Source organism: Gekko japonicus, unplaced genomic scaffold, assembly GCF_001447785.1.
Source record: "Gekko japonicus isolate JY-2015 unplaced genomic scaffold, Gekko_japonicus_V1.1 scaffold1511, whole genome shotgun sequence".
NCBI lineage: Eukaryota > Metazoa > Chordata > Lepidosauria > Squamata > Gekkonidae > Gekko > Gekko japonicus.
The window spans coordinates 295,579-308,512 of NW_015176017.1; the positions used below are offsets into that span (position 1 = coordinate 295,579).

Below are 12,934 nucleotides of genomic sequence, written 5' to 3' on the forward strand. Positions count from 1 at the left end.
TCAGAACCAAGACATACACTGGCTGCTCTGTATTTAAACATTCCCGGCTAATGTAGCCACACCCACTGTACAATAGGCAACCTATGAGGTTGAAGCAATAAGGACCAATCACAAGCGATCCCGCTCTGCACGGTGATTGGCAAACATATTCTGGGCTAGGGCTCCTATTGGTTACATTAGGATCCTAGCCCAGGGCGAAGCTTAACATGGCATCTCAATGGCACAGTTCACAAGGCAGTTGTATACATCTCAATACATAACAATTTCCCTTCCCTGCTGCTTTGGGTGGGTGAGAGTCATCCCTGGGCTCTGTGGCACAGGCCTGGTGCATCAGTGTATGTGTGTGTGTGTGTGTGTGTGTGAGAGAGAGAGAGAGTGGGTGGGGAATCCAGTCTGATTTCCAATGAGCTGGGGGGGGGGAATGCCTGTGGTGTGGTTGCAGGGGGCTCTTTTCCCTTCCCTTTAGTGTGTGTGTGAGAGAGAGTGAGGGAGGGGGTCCAGTCTGATTTCCCAGTGATCAGGGGAAAAGAGAGAGAAATGCCTGCAGTGTGTGTTTGTGGGCTTCTTTCCCTTCCCTTCCCTTCCCTTCCCTTCCCTTCCCTACTTCTTTGGGCAGGCAAGAGGCATCCCTGGGGGTTGGGCTCTGTGGCGCAGGGCTTCTTTTAGTACAACTGGGAAAAGCAGGAAGGAGAGCATGTTTTTAAATCATCCCCCCCCCCGAAATGCTGTGAGGGGATCAAGTTGGCTACGGGATCCCTCTGCAGGAGCTGGGGGGGGCAGCCTGTCCATGGATTTTCTGTTGCTCTCCCCAACTTTTCTATCCCCTCAACTATGCCTTTTGATGTTTTTCTCTCTTCTATTTCCAAGCCTTTTTTATCTCTTTCTTTCTCCTCCCACCGTATTGTGCATTTTAATAACCCTTTTCAGATTGCTTTTTATGTTCAGCCCTTCCTTTTCTCCCCTCCCCAAACCCCCATTTCAGAGTAGCAAGACAGTAATCCCAATGCTTCCCTGGCTGTAGTCTTTAACCCATGTTTGCTGTGTGAATCCTTTGCACGTGGTTTATACTGGAGGAAGCCCATTTCTCCTTCTCCTCCCCTGCTTTCAGTTGGTTTTATTTATTAGATTTCTTGATCTCTCACTTCCCCCAAAGGGTCTTGCTCTTGTAATGCTGTGATATATTCACTGTATACATGTATATATGTAATGGAACTATCTGCTCTTCCCCTAATATCTGTGTGATTTAGTTTGGTCCTGTTGGGTGGAGCTCTTGTTCAGTTTCATTTTGTATATGCTGAATGGACCTGAGAACAGGTGACTGAGTGAGTACTCTAGCCTGGGAACCCACAGCCAAAGGGGGACATTACAAATGTAAGCCTTCAAGCTCCTTTTTAACTGCTGGGGGGGGATTTGGAACTTGGGGTGAAGCACAGAGACTTTCATTTTCTTTCCCTTTCCTTTCTTCTGTTTCTTTCCCTTTCTTTCCCTTTTTTCCATTTCTTTCCCTTTCTGAACGCACTCTATCCATGCCTTAGCTTGGCATCAGGGAGGGAGGGAGACGGGGGTGCATTTCAGTGCTGGCGGCAGCAGAAGCTTGAGCATTTTTTTTAATTTGATTTTTTATTTGTTGTGATGTCAGTGCACTTTTTGTGACATCAGTGTACATTCGTGAGGCTTTTTGGGGGGGCCTCACTTTCCCCAGGGGCCCCCCACTAAAAATTCCCTAGCTATGGGCCTGTGAGGGGTTCTTCCATGATGGCACTACAAGCCGCAAGACTAAAAAAACCCCACTTGTTAAGTACCGTGTGTCACTACTAAAGGAATAGAAGTGAAGTGAGTGCATCTATTGGACTAGATGGATGATTGATCTGATCTAGCGAGGCTTTTTATGTTCTTATGCCTCATTATGTGGTCTCAGAGTATGGTGTCTGAAGACTGTACCAGCTCTTGAATTGTAATATGTTTTAATTTGCTTTCCTGTTTTCTGTAAAAACTGCCTGAAGTCACTATGAGAAGTCATGCAGAAATTTAGAATATGGTAAACACACTCAAGGTGAGGCTAGAAAGAAACAGATGTGATGGTGACTGCAGTACACATGTCGATTGCTGGTTGCAGAGACTATGTAAAAGAGCTTCACTGGCTACATATGCACTTCCAGGCTGATCATAGTGCTGATTATTATCTTTAAATCTCTTGATATCTTTGTGACCAGAATTCTCTAAAGACCATCTGTCTTCTCTCATATACCTGCTTAACAATTAGGATCTTCACAAATGGCTCTTCTCCATGTGCTCTTCACTGTGATAGCTTGGGAAAGCAGGATCAGGCACTAAAATATTTTTGATGGTGAACACCCCCACCCACCCCGAGCAGTGCCAGTGTCCTCACAGTAGTAGCATGTATTGATTTGGGGATTAATTGAGGAATATCTGTCCCATTGAAAAGTACTGGAGTTCCAGGCGTAGCATGGTGAAATCAGCTCATGTTTATTGATTACATTGGAAAATGAAAGATAAACTAGCTGGTCCACAGCCGGCTTATATTCTTGTCTACACACACACCCAGCACACCCCCGATTCCCGTGATAGGTTCTATGTACATGCCCTCTATAACTATAGGTTCCTTGTAGGCTCCTGGTGCTCCCATTGGTCCGCGCCTAGGATACGCAGTGTGTATTGTTCTCAGACCCAAAGGTCCATGTTTGGTTCGACTGCGTGGCCAGGTGCACGAAGTCGCAGCCATCTTAATACATAACACCCCCCCCACTTAGTTCCAAAGTACTAACACACATAGTTCCGCAAGTCCTCGGGGGGAGGGGGCGCCATTCTCTCATGGAGTGGCATGGCTCCGTTCAGGTGTTGGGAGGCATGGTTGGTCTGGCTTGTGGCTCGGAGGCAATGGTTGGCGAGATCCCGGTTGCAGGGGCGATTCCACTGCTGGGCTCTGGCATAGAGCATGGGGGGGGGAGTTTCAGCCGTGTCTGGTTCCGTTGGTCCCAGTGCAGGCTCCTCCGGGTCTGGATCCACCTCGCTGTCCTCAGCGTCCTGGACCTCTGGATCATCTAGGGGTAGCAGGCGATGGCGTAGTTGGTCCACATTCCTCCGGAGGAGCTGACCATCTTATGTTGAGACCTTGTAGGATAGTGGTCCTGTCATTCTCACCACCCAGGCAGGGATCCATGGTTTGCCTCTCGCATAGTTGTGGGCGTAGACTGGGTCCTCTGGAAAGAACCCTTGGGGTGCCTTTTGGTTCACCGGGCCCGGGAGATGGTCAGGTGCCCTGTCTAGGTGGAGCCGGTCCAGCCTGGTTGTTAGGTGCTGCCCCATTAAGAGTTCCGCTGGGCAGCATCCTGTGGCTGTGTGTGGGGTCGTTCGTTGGCCAAACAGGAAAGCAGCCAACCCTTGGACAAGCCTGTGCAGTCCCCTTGGACGAGCCTGTGCAGCACTTCGGACCATCCGTTCTGCCTGTCTGTTGGTGGCCGGGTGGAAGGGAGTGGAACGGACGTGCTGAATCCCATAGTATTGTACAAATTCCAGGAATTCGGCAGATGTGAATGCAGTCCCGTTGTCCGACACTAGGGTGTCAGGGATGCCATGAGTGCTGAAGATTTTCCACATGGCTTTGATCGCTGCTCTTAATGACATAGAGGAGACAGGGACCACCTCTAGCCACTTTGAGTAGGAATCCATGAGGATGAAGAACGTTTGTCCTTGGAACAGGCCGAGGTGGAGATGGGCCCATGGTTTGTGCGAGGATTCCCACTGATGCACTGGGGCCCCAGGAGGGGCCGGCCATGTTTCCTGGCATGTCGTGCAGCGTTTGACCAGGTCCTCTGTCTCCCCGCCCATGCCAGACCACCATACATAGCTGCACACTAAGGCTTTCATTGGCACGATCCCCGGGTGGGTCTTGTGCAGCGCAGCGAGTACTCTTTCGCATAAGGGGGTAGGGATGACTAACCGGCTTCCCCACAAGATGCAGCCTTTGTGGGTGGACAGCTCATCCCAGTGGGACAAGAATGCTGCAAACTCTGGGCCCACACTCCCAGTGGGCCAGCCCCTCCCCACCCAGTCCCGAACATGGCAGAGGACGTGGTCCTTACTGGTGTGTTTGGAGACGTTGGGCACCTGGATCAGATGGTTGGGAAGGTCCTCCAGCAGCAGGATCTGATGTGCGGGAGCCGGGTCTAGTTCACAGATGGGTAGCAGAAGGCGGCTGAGTGCGTCTGCTTGTCCCATAGCCTTGCCCAGCTGGTGCTGCAGGTTGTACTCATAACCTGCGAGGAAGATGGACCTGGGAGGACAGCATCTGGGGTGTCTGGTGGTCCAGGGCCAAGAGACCCAGCAGCGGCTTGTGGTCCATGACAATGGTGAAGGGGTGGCCATACAGGTAGAGTTATGGAACTTGCGCACCCCCGCCACTATCGCCAGCGCCTCCTTGTCAATTTGAGCATAGTTCCGCTCCGCCGTAGACAAGGTGCGTGAGTAATAGGCTACCAGGACCTCGCAGCCGTCTGCTAGCTAATATCCCAGGACCGCCCCCACCGCATGCGGGCACTACAGGGAGGGATTTGTCAAAGTGGGCCGGGACAGCATTAGAGGTCAGCAGGTCTTTTACGGCCCTAAAAGCCGTGGCCTGCGGCAGGCCCCACTACCAGTGTGCGTGTTTGTCCAAGAGGCGGTGCAGGGGCATGGCCATGGCTGCTTTGTGTGGGAGGAATGTGTGATAAAATTTCAGCAGGCTGAGGAAGGCCTGCCGCTTCAGTTGGGAGGAGGGGGTTGGTGCATATTCCCACTTTATTAGATAGTAAAGACGGCCATGCTTAAGCTTAGAGTCCAAGATTTCTTTCACTTCTTGATGGGGTTCACCATTCACCACTTGTTCGGTCCCAGGTCCTTTTTCAGAAGGCTAAAATGAAATACAGGATATATATCTTTAAGAGTTTTTGGCAATTCCAGTTCAACAGCCACCTCGTTTATCTGACGCAACACTTTGAATGGCCCAATATATTTCCAACCCAGTTTCCTCTTGGGCTGGAGCCCTTTCATGTTCTTAGTGGACAGATACACCGTGTCCCCAGGTTGCAAATCCCGCCAAGCTAGCAGGCCAGCTCCCCCCCCCCCATGGTAGCCAGTGTAGCAGAGGCCTGGCTGACAGTTATAACCTTTTCTGCCTTTAATATCAAGAAGGATAACAGAGACTGAACATAAGAGAAAACTTTATTTACTGTAGGGGGAAGTAAACTGGGGATGTTCAAGTCCAATTTTGTACCACTGATGTGTGTGTGTATCCTTTTTAAAACACAGACCTTAGCCTGTCCCACCTATCCAAATGAGATCCAGATATCAATGCATGCCACATCAAGCCACCACATTAAACAATCTACTTTCACCCCAAGAGATTGGAGACAGATCTAGATTCCTACCTTGCTTAAGGAACCTCTGAACCCTGACTGACTCAAGCTTCCTTAAATGGCTTTTTCTCATCTGTTCTTCCCTCTCCCTCCAAGTGTTCTGATTGGTCATTTCTGGCTTTCTGTCCAGACCACCAAAGTGCAAAAGGAATTGACAGTTACTGGAAAAGGAGACAGATTTGGCCCTATTCACCACACCCATTTTCTGAAGTAAAGTAGGTGGGCATTAGGGTGAGGGAGAGGGCCTTCTCTAGTACTGCCTTATTTATGGAACTCATTGCCTGCAGATTTTCACAGGGCAATTAGTCTATATGATATTAGTTACCAGATGAAAATGTTCCTTCTTTTCAAGCTTTTGGTTGGTTTTGCTTATACTATTTGCAATACTGTTTGCATTATTCATGTACTGCCTTCATATACATGTTAGTTGTGTTCTTAGCTGCTGTCCACAAAAAAAAATTTTTTTTGCTGTCAAGTCACAGCCAACCTCACTGCAACCCCACAGGGTTTTCAAGGCAAGTGACATTCAGGGGTGGTTTGCCACTGCCTGCCTCTGTATAGCAATGCTAGACCTCCTTGATAGTCTCCCATCCAAGTGCTAACCAGGGCTTACCCTGCTTATTTCCGAGATCTGCTTATTTCCGAGCTCTGACAAAATCAAGGAAGCCTGGGCAATCCAGGTCAGGGTGTCTACAATTACGTGATTGGTTTTATGATAGGATCTGATAGTTGATTTTATGGCTATTTTATTATGTTGTTGCTGTTTAAACCGCTTTATTCTGTAATTTGTTTTATTCCTATGTTGGAAGCTGCCTCGAGAATCTGTTTGAGTTAAAAGTATGGGGTACACATTTCTCAATAAATAAGTCATAAATGTGATCTGGAAGTATGGAGGTGCCTGTTATGGAAGGTTCTGTGTGCCCTTTGAAAAGTCAGATTTGTAGTCTGACATACCACTGGATCTGGTTTCCCTTGTGTTTCTTTCTTCATGTTCATAACAGGATTTTGCAGGATTTTGTAACACACCTACTGAAATATGCTCTTGATGACTGGTTAGAAACCCAGGGAGTATAAAATATAGTAACTATAAAGCAAGCATTCTGCTGTTTTCGTATATAATGAGTGTTCTCGTTATATTTGCTCATTGAATAGAGGATTATCATTTTCATTAAACTTTTAAATAGAATAATTTCAAATACTGATATATTACAACAGAAAAATACCTCTTAGAACTGTTGGTTTTTGCAGTGATGTGTGTTCGAATATTTTGCACTATGTGCATTCATTGTACTGTGCTTTAGTGGCATGTGTGATTGCTGGATAATACAATTATATTATTGCCTGTTGATGGTGCTGTTGCCATTGTTTCCCATAGAAACATAACAAAACATTATGAGTATGGTTGGGAGAAGAGTTGATTGCCAGAAATGACTCACACTAACATACAACTTTATGAAAAGATCTGGGCAAGGACTGAGCGAATGAGGCCTTTCACATCGCTGATGCCAAGCATGGAATTTCAGTGAGAAAGAATGTTTAGGACAACTTTGTCCAGAAGATGACTTCAAGCCTATTTGACATTATATATCTGATTAAGGCACTGAGGCCATCAGAATTCACATGGGGGGGGGAATTTATGTATCAGTAATGACATTGTCATCTAACCTCAATTCCTTAATCCCATTAAATGCTTATGGGGATTGATAGTGCCCAGGAAGGCAAACATATATTTGGCAAGGTTGATCACATTATTGCCTATTTGCATAGGCATAGTTTAAGAACTTGAAGAAAATAGTGTGAATATCTAATGCATGAGATAAGAGTAGCTCATACATAGGCATACTTAAACTGAGAAATGCATCTCTCACAGGTACTTGTATCAAATTTAGAGTCCAATGGCACCTTTAAGACCAACATATATGGCATAGATTCCTGGTAAAAATGCAAGTCTGAAGACAAAGATGATGGCGTATAGGTTATTTTAACTGAATCATAGTTTGTGAGTTTCCCCCCAGATAAACGAATGACTTTAAATGGCTGTGGGCCAAACAGTTCTTTTTTCTTGCAGTTCTGATAACAGCTGCCTTGCTAAATCTAACCAACTTCCATCTAGTGAAACACTGTATTTCAGACCAGGGCCTCTTAGGTTTCTAGGAAGCGTCAAAGCATGACTTTTCTTAGTCCACTGATAAATGTTTCCTAATACTATAAGGTATATTGTGAACATAATTTCAGAAGATGTATATATCATGGGTAATAGCTGTTGACAGACCTGCCCTCCATGAATTTTTCTCATCTGTTTTGTATTGTACCTGTGGACAGAAGAGCTTCTAAAATCAGTTAGCTGAGTTGTGGTTGAATATTCAGGAAACAAAGATGCCTGCATGTCTGCAATTCAGCCTCTCTGAAAAAGAGCAAGCCGAGTAGGGATGTGCATTCAGTTCGTCCAAACCGAATGCACCCCCGAAAATCGCCCATTTAGACCCCTTTCCCGCTGCTGCAGGCCGATTCAGATTATCTGATCTGAATTGGCTTGCCGCCGAATTGCCGCCGAATTTCGGCGGCAATTCAGCCCCATTATATCCTATGGGCCATTGAAGTCAATGGCGAAAACATAGGGTATATTCTGGGGCCTGGAGGGGAGGGGGTTTGAGGGAGAGGCTACAAACATGTGGGGTAGCTGCTGGAGCCTCTCCCCAAGATTCAGACCAATTTTGAAGAATATTGGACCAGGGGGTCCAATTCTACGGGCCCCCAAACAGGTTGCCCCTATCCCCTCCATTGTTCTCTATGGTGGGAAAAATGCTCTTGAAACATGGTTGGTATCTTGGGGAGAGGCTCCAGCAGCTACCCTGCAAGTTTGGAGTCTCTCCCTCAAGCCCCCTTCCCTCCAGCCCCCAGAATATACCCTATGTTTTCGCCATTGACTTCAATGGCCTGTAGGATATAATGGGGCTGAAATTGACATTTGGCTGGCCAAAAGACTCCCCAATCAGCTCATACTGATGAAACTGACATGCGGGAGTCTTACTGCCAGCCGAAATGGATTCTGCCCAATTCCGCCAAATCCGAATGGGCTGAATTTTTTTTATTATTTTTGCACACCTTTAAAGCTGAGGTTTCGTGAAGTAGAAAAGCTGGGATAGGGAACACAGAGTCCAGGTAGTTAAAGAGAGAATGCAGAGGAGGCAGTGGACTGTGAATCAAGAAATTGGTGGAAGGCAAGTAGATTAAAGAAGGCTTGAGGGAAAAGGAAAGAAAATGTAAGAAAGGAGAGGTTAATGACCTAGAAAACAAAGAGATAAGCACAGGAAGGGTGGACAGCGTCTGATTGTGATCTAGGAATATAAGGTTGTTAGGTATAGACAGCTTATAGACAGTTCTGCTATGTGTTTAAGTGTTGCATAGAATGGGAGCTCTGTCAGTTGTGGCTTTGGCTGCTAGTGGAGTAGTATAACATGAAGTTCCTAAGCAGAGAATGTAAGCTAAGATGCAGTGGAGGTTGAGATGGTATACTGAACTTCTCGTATTGATTGGCACTACTTAGTCAATACTTGGTTTGAGGCATTTAAAGCCATTGTGCTATTTGCCCTCAGTAGGTCTTATAGTAGTTAGCAAATTCAGAGGCCTAGTATTTCTTGTAATAGATTTCAGGCTGAAAGGATTCTCAAAACTGGGTTGGAAGGTTTGCATTGAGTTTTGGAATTAAGTCATTATATTCACTTGAGTCTTACTAGATTGTAAAGAAATCATGTTCAAATTCTTTCATGTAACACAAGCAATGAATCCATATTGTATATGTCATATGAATTAAATAATAAAGTATGGACTGGTACATGCAACATTTCCCCCTAACCCTTCACTGTATTACTAAAATCTGTCTTGAATGTGCTAAGAATTCAAATAGGAAATAGCTAAAGGTTTGGTTGCTGAAATTTTACTACTTAATCATAAGTAGCTGTATAATTTAGATTGGTGGCTCCAGCAACGTGAAAAAAAATTATTCTGTTAGGACAACAAGGAAATGTGAAAAATGACAAAATCTTTTTATACTGTTTTCCAATATATCTGCAGCTCTTCGAGATGCCAGCAAACAGTCTATTAATAGTGACTGGAAGATAGAACATTCTGGAGCATTCAACATTGCTGGTACCACTGTCCATTATGTTAGGAGAGGCCTGTGGGAGAAAATTTCTGCTAAAGGTCCCACTACATCACCATTACATTTATTGGTATGGTAACATGGATGATAATTAGAACTGATTCAAGCTATAAAGCATATTAAATCTAAGATAGTGTACTTATACACTCATACGTCAAATATGGCCATATGTTCTCCAAATGGGTGATATTGTGAAGACAAATGTATCTTTGGAAAAAGCTACTACAAGACAGAAATTTTTGAAATTTCCATATAGCATACGATAACCTCAGTTTGTATTTACTGAGGAACTTGATGGTTGAAGGACTGGTTTTGAATCCATAAAGTAATCCCTTGTGAATCTATAAACTAATTCCGTTCATAAATATAGATATGCTCCAGCCTACATTAATAAATGAAAGGTGTTTCCTGTTGTGGCTCTTAGATACATGTGAAATTCATTCATTTGGCAAAAATGTAATGACGACAGCACAAAAAAGCAGCTATGTTTGTTATCTATTAACCTGCTGCAATGATCTGTGCCAGGTGTGAGCAGTATGCATGCAGAAGTGTTCCCACAAAACTTTTCCTTCCAAAAGAAATTCCCGTTCATTTCACTGGAGGAACCTAATCCATGCAAATAAACATCCTCCGTTCAAGTGATTGGAAACGAACTCACAGAGTCTATGCACCTCTGTAGCTGGCCATCTCTCTTGCATGGGATGAAGCCTGCAAGGTAGTTGAGAAATTGAAGAATTAGGTTCGGTTAAAGTAGTGATGGTACCCACTGGTTAAAGCAGAAATGACTTATGACTACACAATGTTGATCATTATTTTGATGGTACCAAGGATTTGTAGACCTCAAGCAGAATTATCTTGTGATTCCAATTTATTTATAAAAATATAGATTTACTGGATGCTTTTAGTAGCTGAGCCAGCAGTAACCACAATATATTTCTGTTATACTATTGCATTTATATAATAACTATTGCAGAGAACATTCCAGTGACTAAGTCTCCTGACATGTATACACATCATGTAACACATATACACATCGATTTTGAATTGCTTTGGAGTGGCTCTTTCTGTGTTTAACAGTTGGTGTTTAATACAAATCACTCCCCCAGAAATTCCTATTAATGATTATTTTCATTCTGACAACCAAGGCACACTTTTTAAGAAATTAAAATAGGATGCATACTTCTTTCTTATATGCAAGATGGATTCTTTTTAAAGTATGAAAGAGAATTGTCTGTCTTCAGACAACTGCTCTGAGTTTCTGATTCACTATTTTTCATGTATATCCTGATTGGAAGGAGGAGAGCCCAGAGTCATTGCTCAGTAGAGGCATAATAGGCGGTACAGATCTGATTTGTTGTGGACACATGACACAATTACCCCAGCAGCTTGGGAGGAGACACGGGTGAAGTAATAAATAATACAGTGCATGGATAGATGATCTCAGAAGAGTCTTAATTATTTACTTGATTTACACTAGTAATTTAATTTATTTACATTAGTGTGCCCTATGAATTACTATTCTTTTGCATGTTTTCTGTTTGGAAAATTTTCTGATTTGAAGAGAAACTTCTTATAAGGACTATCAGGCTTATTGTGACCATTTCAATTGAAGCTTGCAAGCAGGATTAAGCTTTTGGCGTGGGCGACTGATAGTGTCAGGATAAACAATTGATGTATATATAAATGGTCCTCACTTCATGGCTCATGAAGAGCCACTTTTGTAATTACCATTAACCAAAAGAGTCACATAACTATGGCATGCCCTGTTCACCTCCCCACCAAACACATAATATAATAATATAACTAACAACATTAAATATATTACTGTAGCCACAGGCTGCAGAGAAGGGGGGGTGTTGAAGCAGATTGGCCCTTTACTTCCATCCCTGGCATGAGGCACATAGCTCAGGAAAGCTAGCAGTCTTCCAAGCAGTGGTTGTTTCAAGGTGGAAACCATTTGCTACTGGGTAATGGCTTGGTCCAATTACCTGGAACATGAGGACAGTCCCACATTCAGGAACAGTGCTCTAAAGAGCCAAGGATGGAATATCAGAGAGCCCCATGTGGTTCCTAAGCCACTGAGTGAGTATCATTGGTATAGATTAATAGTTTTATCTAGAAATAAGTTTCTGATTTCCTTATGATTTTGCCCATGAGGTTTTGAAATACCTTTTATTATTTACTCTTAAACATCTTCCATGGGTATCAGAATAGCAACTCTGTCATTGATTGCTCCGTGAAAAATGCAAAGCATTTCTCCACTTTGCTTGTATGAACATATGAAACTGCCTGAGTCAGACTGCTGGTCCATCTAGACCAGTACTGTCAACAGCAACTAGTAGTTGCTCCATAGTAGTTGCGCTATAGATCTCCAGCATGATGCCTATGTGTTCCATACTGCACACCAATGGATTACTTGGCTGCTTCAACAACAGTGTCTCTTTTCCAATGCAAAGAGTCAATTCTAGTTTTTTCTCCTTACCTCATTGGAGTAAGTGAGACATTTTATTACATGGCTTTTACCTGTCGTGGGTTCTGATTTGTCAGTAGCAAGCCAAGCTGGATAAAGTATTTAAATACAGTAGAAGCTCCTGTTCAGAAACAGCTGTCAGTACCATAGAAGGATGGTGACTTTAGCTGGGCGCACACAAATTTAACACCCCTGAGCACAACTTAGGTCCTCTGTGGTCTCGCTGGTCGGTCCACACCACCTGACACCCTTTCAAGTATGGATGTGAGGGTTTAAAACTGGGGCCATATACATAAAGATTATGTGCTTTGCCATAGAGCTATACATCACTCATTTTGTATGTCAACATTTTAAAAATCTGTAATAACTAGGCTTTCAAATCTCAATTCTATCTATGTTACAGGTCCTGCTTTTTCAAGATCAGAATTATGGTCTACACTATGAATACACTATTCCCTTGGACCCCCTGCCTGAGAATCAGAGCTCAAAAGTATCTGAACCACTTTTTATGTGGACTCACTCAGGCTGGGAGGATTGCGATGCTATATGTGGAGGAGGTAATGGTTTTCTAATATCCATGGCATGGTAAATATTTGGTGGGTTAATGTTTCTTGTTGTATTAGTGCTATCCTTAATGCCACTTGTGCGAGAGCCTTACTACAGGAAGGCCAAAATTAATTTTTCAGTTTAAGATTATCTTTCTTATAATAGCAATATTTACAGTAAAAAATTATCACATGATCAAATTGAAGCATTCGTGAAAATAGGTCTACAAGAAATATGTTTTTAAAAAGGGCTATAGTACTGCCATATGTGTCTCACCCCACTCCTAGCAGTGATCCAGCAGCACTAAAGCACACAGAGAGCTTCATGAGCTCCATTATCTCC

The 12,934-nt window shown here is 43.9% G+C and overlaps 1 protein-coding gene across 1 annotated transcript in view; it reads left to right on the forward strand.

Moving 5' to 3' along the window:
* ADAMTS19 (ADAM metallopeptidase with thrombospondin type 1 motif 19) overlaps positions 1-12,934 on the forward strand; it is a 179,871-nt gene that overhangs the window by 144,660 nt on the left and 22,277 nt on the right. The window contains exons 17-18 of the mRNA XM_015426577.1: positions 9,489-9,646; positions 12,450-12,603. Coding sequence (XP_015282063.1) covers positions 9,489-9,646; positions 12,450-12,603 — 312 coding nt within the window. The remainder of the gene's footprint in view (positions 1-9,488; positions 9,647-12,449; positions 12,604-12,934) is intronic.